The following is a 6,194-nucleotide window of genomic DNA, read 5'->3' on the forward strand; positions in this document are numbered from 1 at the left end:
GCAAATGCCTTGCAGCTTTGGTGCTGATCCAATCAAGCACAGAAATAACTGGGAAATGACTCATGCTGAGAGGTGGATGCTTGCTGTTAATCTCAGCTTTTAAAATGTACACGGTTTGTCATCATTTTTCATTGTGGTGAATATGTGTGTCTGGATGATTTTGTTTCACAATTGTCTGATGTTTGCCATGGACTCTCTTTTCAGCTCATGTGCTGCAATCATTTGCTTTTCACTTGAAAGAATGCAATCAGACAAAAATCTCTTCCAAACCAGTTTCGCTGAAGAAAAGATCTAAGCAGGAGAAGTAAATATATGAGGTAGGATGGAGAGGAATGTGTTCTGACCCTGAGACATCTGCTCTTTTAAACGTTATGTTGTAAACGTTTAGCCACATGTGCATCTGTCACCCGTAAAAGCTGAGCTAAGGAGGAGGAGATGGGGGTGAGAGACAGAGGAAATGGGATATTAATTATGTTCCCAGATGATACTGAGTAGTGAGATGCTGCTGAATTATGGATGCGGTTGGAGAAGAAAAGTAATAAGAAAATACCTAGTAAGGCCAAAAGTATGGAAAAATTCAGATGCATGTCAGACACTGTTGTTTATCTACGGAAGATGAATACTAAGTGAATACTAAATACTAATCATACAGAAATATGAATACTAAATGTAAAGCCACAAAGGAATTGAATGAATTTGTAGTTTGCAATATGGAGTGGCATCACGGGTATGCACATGCTTCAGTCTGAGAATGTCTTGGATCACTGCACTTTTCTCATATACAACTGAAACACATGCCCAAGTATTTCATTAAATGGGAATAGTATGTCTACTAACACAATTGAAGTGTAGTATGGATTTAAACTGGTTTCTGAATTAAGGTTTTGTCATTAAAAAAAAAAAAGCCATTGTCATAATAAGCAAGAAATGCAGAGGCACTGTCTCATGAAGTCTCACACAAAGGTGTTGACAGGTTCTCTGCCCACAGTTTCTAAAGGCTCTGGGAAAGACAATTGTTTTTATTTTAAGTTCTGAATGAACAGAAATAGTACTGAAGCAGAAATGGAAACAATAAATGACATTTAAGTTGGAAAATCTGGCCTAGCTCTCTCAAGTTATCACCTTCGACATTTTTCTGTGGCTTTAGTGAGTGTTACACTACTCTCTGTGTGTATAAACTTGAGACAACAATCTTCATCTGGCAAAGTAATGGCTGTGTGAAATTGTCCTGGAACACAAGTAGGTTTAGATGCCATCTTTCAATTAAAATAGAATCACAGAATCAGCTGGGTTGGAAGGGACTTCCGAGATCATCAAGTCCAACTCTTGATCCACTACTGCTGTGGTTGGTAGACCATGGCACTAAGTGCCACATCCAGTCTTATCTTAAAAACCTCCAGGGATGAAGAATCCACCACTTCCCTGGGCAGCCCATTCCAATGCCTGACTACCCTCCCTGTAAAGAAATTCTTTCTAATATCTAACCTAAACCTCCCCTGGCACAGCTTAAGGCCACGCCCTCTTGTCTTGCTGATAGTTGCCTGGGAGAAGAGACCAACCCCCACCTGGCTACAACCTCCTGTCAGGGAGTTGTAGAGAGTGATGAGATCTCCCCTGAGCCTCCTCTTCTCCAGGCTGAACAACCCCAGCTCCCTCAGCCTCTCCTCATAGCACTTGTGCTTGAGTCCCTTCACCAGCCTCGTTGCTCTCCTCTGGACCTGCTCCAGGACCTCAATATCCTTCCTGAACTGAGGGGCCCAGAACTGGACACAGCACTCCAGGTGTGGCCTCACCAGCGCTGAGTACAGGGGAAGAATCACTTCCCTGGACCTGTTGGCCACACTGTTCCTGATAGAGGCCAGGATGCCATTGGCTGCTTTGTCCAGCTGGGCACACTGCTGGCTCATGTTCAGCTTCCTGTCAATCCAAACTCCCAGGTCCCTCTCTGCCTGGCTGAATAGGTAAGAGATGTATAGTCTCCATCTTAAACAAAGACAAGGTTGTTAAATATCTAAATTTTCTGCAGAGCACTGGATTGGTCGGTGCTGTACTGGGTGCTGTGTGCACACTGTGTGCTGAGCTCTCACAAAGAACTAAGGTGAGTGTGCAGAAAAAGGCAAGGAAAGAATTTCTTCTCCACTTGTCCAAGCCCTGGTGTGTGGTACCAACGGAAGCTTTGGGGCCGATTATTAGGATATGAATAACAGTGCTGAGGTAGCTTCCTCTATTCCAGGAAGCAGAACTTTGTCCTGTCGTGTAAAGGAATAGAGTTTCACAAAAGGTATTTGCCCAGTAGATCTATCAAAGCACAACCAAAGCCCTGCTGGGATGAAAGCAGTGGCAGTATAACTGAGTCCAGGCTCACTGAAAGGGGACAAGGGCAGGCCAGGAGCAACAACTCTGAAAAGCAGTTGAGACACAGCTGAAGAGTCATACCATACAGACTAAGGTAGCAGGAATTCAGGGGAAGTTATGTATATAAAGCCCTCTGTGCAGTCATGGTTGGTTTTCTGACAAATGCCCCATCACTGCAGTGTATTCTGCAGTGGAGACACACAAAACACCTCCCTCCACTGTCACCACTACTCCTCAACTGGAACAGCCATCATGTGCAGCCATGCTGAGTCCAAATTCTTGTGCAAATCCAAAAATATGTAAAAGAGCTTCCACCACAGCACAAAGTTAGGTACAAATATAGCTAAGTAGTCATCATAAGGTTCCTGTGAGACAAGCTAGCAAATTGATTATTCTAGTTTTCCAAGAGACAGGGCTGAGGTGAAGGCACTTACCAGGCACCCATAATAAGTTGGTACATACACAGCAGTGTGCCCAGGTGGCCAAAAAAGGCAAACAGCATCCTGGCCAGTGGCATCAGAAATAGTGCAGCCAGCAGGACTAGGGAAGTGATCGTCCCCCTGTACCTGGCACTGGTGAGGCCACGCCCCAAATTCTGTGTTCAGTTTTGGGTCCCTCACTACAAGAAAGGCATATGGAATGTGTCCAGAGAAGGGCAACAAGGCTGGTGAAGGGCACAAGTGTGGCACAAGTCCTATGAGGAGCAGCTGAGGGAGCTGGGATTGTTTAGTTTGGAGAAAAAGAGAGGTAGGGGAGACCTTATCACTCTACCTGAGAAGAGTTTGTAACCAGGTGAGGGTTGGTCTCTTCTCCCAGGTAGAATGAGAGGAAATGGCCTCAAGTTGAGCCATAGGAGCTTTCGATTGGATATTGGGAAAATATATTTCTTCATTGAAATGGTGGTCAGGCAGTGGAAGAGGCTGCCTAGGGAAATGGTGGAATCGCTATACCTGGAAGTGTTTGAAACGTGTGTGGATGTGGCATTTGGGGATATGGTTTAGTGGTGAACACGGTGGTGCTGGGTTAACGGTTGGACTCGATTATCCTAAAGGTCTTTTCCAACCCTAATAATTCTATGATTAAAGGATGGAATCTTCTGAAATTTCAGCTTGCCTTTTAAAATCAGGGCTTCGATTAATTTCCAGATACCCTTCCCTTTCTCTTTAAATAAAAATGTTGCTTTGCTGCAGGATGAAATGGACAGCAAACTCCTACCGTCAGGGAAGATGAATCACTTGCGATGCTTCCCAGACTTTCCCACCCTGCCTGCCCCCTGCGGGACAGGCGGCGGTGGGGACCCGGAGGGGGCAGGCAGGGTGGGCGAAATCTGACCAAAATCTGCCCCCATCCCTTCTCCCTTTACGGCAGCACTATCCCTTTAAAAGGCGGCCGGGCAGGGAGGACGGGCAGGCGGGAGGTGGCGGTGACGGTCGGGCCATCGCCTGCCCGCCGGGTTTTCCCCCCCTTCCTGGCGGTCCGTCGTTCGCAGCCGCCCGTTAAAAAGAGAAGGCAAAATGGCCGAGCTGGGCAGCAAGGGGGTCACGGCCGGGAAAATCGCCAGCAACGTCCAGAAGAAGCTGACCCGGGCGCAGGAGAAGGTTGGGAATAAGGGGGGCATCCCCGGGATGCGGGGTTGGGGGGATGCGGGTACCCGGTATTACACCCCTCCCCGAAGCAGGGATGCGTCTCGCAGTGGGTGCTGGCGGGGGACTGGCAGCTGCTTTCCCTGCCTGCGGAATTAGGGCCCCTTTGCATCCCGAGAATGGAGAATATCCCTATTGCGAGCGGTAAGGGTTTACCGTCCGCCTGCAGAAACATGGCATCGGATTCAGCCGGGAGCGGGGAGGGAGGACGGAGCGTCGCACGCTTGTGTTGGATCTGTAGATGCTTATTGTTTCAGCAAGGAGGAGACCTTCTCTTTATGGTATTTAGGTTGTGCTTTATGCAGCATTTTCACGAGCAGTTCTGTATTATACCATAGCACTAAATGCGTAACCTCAAAAGATGGTGAGGAAAAGGAGGTGGACACTGCTGCTTATCTTCTAACAGCAAAGCATAATAGTCGCTACTTAATGTACTGACCTTGAGCTCCTGATTTTGGAATGGTGGTAAAGCCAAAGCCATACAGCTTTTTTAAAGATTGTGCCGATGTCTGCTGAGAGAGGGGAGATTTTTGAATCCCAAGGGCCCTTTCGCTGCTCTCCACCCAGCCCTGTGCCAGCAAAAGGTGCCAGGAATATGCAATGGATACTTTTCGTGTTCATTTCTCTGGCATGCTGCATCTGATGCCAGATGTCTGCTCTCTGTAGGGATTATCGGGCATTTTACGCAGGGACATTGATCAGCTGCTTCTATCGCAGGCACGCTCATCTTGTTTTTCAGTGGTTTGCTGTGAGATGACATTGACTGAATAAGGACTGGTGCATCTTTGAGGGAGGGAGGGAGAACAAATCTGCCCACTGCTGCTCTTGTTCCCCGGGGAGTTATCTTTAGCAGCTAGATTAAATCTAGGAGGTTTGGGATTAGATGCAGTGCTGGCCTGAGCCTTGTACCAGTCTCTGACACTTCAAAAACGCTGCTGGGTCAGAATGGCAGTCCGAACCAGTTGGGCCTAATGTGGCACATGCTGTATCCACTAGTTTTAGCTCACTTACCAAGACTAGGACTTGCCTGACTGCTTGGAAAACACCCCAAGTGACTAGCAGATCCAGTATGGAACTGCAGCAGCAAGGTCCTGGCTTCACTCTGTACATAAGAGTCATCATGGCCACATCTGTGGTTTTTTTCACCTTACTGTGGTTCCAGAGGGGACAAAACAGGGACTCTGTCTCCTGATACCTGGTCCTGAACTCATCGCAGATGCTAACTTCATTCTGTGTTAGCCACCAGATGGCAACCATATTTGTAATTAATATTAAGGTAGGTGGTAAAGGCTGAGCTCCTTGGCCTTCTGATGAAGTTATTGTACTTACTGGTGCAGCTTGGAGCCAAGTGTGGCCTGCCAAGCCCTTCCCTGACTTCTTATCTGAAGGCACACAGGTCCTTTTCCTAGGGATAATTTTCCACAAATTTCTCTCAACTGGCGATCTAGCAGACTTCCTCACTTTCCTCACTAACGCCCTGGTGGTGACTGGGGCTGTGAGAATGAGGACAACAGTAATAATCGAGTGTTTAGCTGTGTATGGCAAATGATTTCCAGGATCTGAAAACAGTTTCTTATCTCTTTACACAGAAGAAAGCACAGCTTATTTTCCCTTAAGGAGAAAAGGAAAAACCCATAACACTTGCTTAATAAGCTAACACAAATTCTAGGCCCTTCAGCTGTTGTTATCCTAATGCAAACAGAACAACTTTGGTCTCTGGGCTCTCAGAAAAGAAAAAGATGGTATTGCTTGCTTCATCTTCTAACTTGCCCCCTCATACTGCTACAGTATTATCTGTAACAATTCTTCCTTAGTGAAGTGTTGGAATTTTACACGTGTCTCTGAGGGACAGACTTTAACTGAGGCAAATACGTGAATGTTAACTTTCAGGTGGTGAGGAAGGATACAGCTGAATATGATGTGACATGGAATTCATCAGTGGTTATGACACCGTACTGGTATTACTCTTGTGGTATTTAGTTTTTAACTGTGGTACTGTGTTTAGCAGGAAGGGTAAACCAAGTGTCAAGGGATAAGGACCAGGTGTTAAATAATAAGAAAGAAGGTAAGCAGAAGTGTGCAGAGGTAGATCTGGGTACACAACTTAAAAATGTATTAATTTTTTGGGAAGGGATGCTGACTGGGTTGAACTTTTTCTTTTTGAGACTTAAACAAGCTTGACAGTGTTCCTTTTAC

At 46.3% G+C, this 6,194-nt stretch overlaps 1 protein-coding gene across 14 annotated transcripts in view; it reads left to right on the forward strand.

The window, feature by feature from the left end:
• The first annotated feature begins 3,766 nt into the window (after positions 1–3,766).
• BIN1 (bridging integrator 1) overlaps positions 3,767–6,194 on the forward strand; it is a 94,462-nt gene continuing 92,034 nt past the window's right edge. For 3 of the 14 annotated variants that reach the window (XM_017825354.1, XM_017825355.1, XM_017825356.1), the window contains exon 1: positions 3,787–3,953. In XM_017825354.1, coding sequence (XP_017680843.1) covers positions 3,870–3,953 — 84 coding nt within the window. In that variant the 5' untranslated portion in view covers positions 3,787–3,869. Of the gene's footprint in view, positions 3,954–6,194 lie in introns of all 14 variants that reach the window. The other 11 variants (XM_017825358.1, XM_017825360.1, XM_017825362.1 and 8 more) reach the window with 6 other exon arrangements.

The sequence above is a fragment of the Lepidothrix coronata genome, unplaced genomic scaffold (genome assembly GCF_001604755.1).
Source record: "Lepidothrix coronata isolate B3197 unplaced genomic scaffold, Lepidothrix_coronata-1.0 Scaffold118, whole genome shotgun sequence".
NCBI lineage: Eukaryota > Metazoa > Chordata > Aves > Passeriformes > Pipridae > Lepidothrix > Lepidothrix coronata.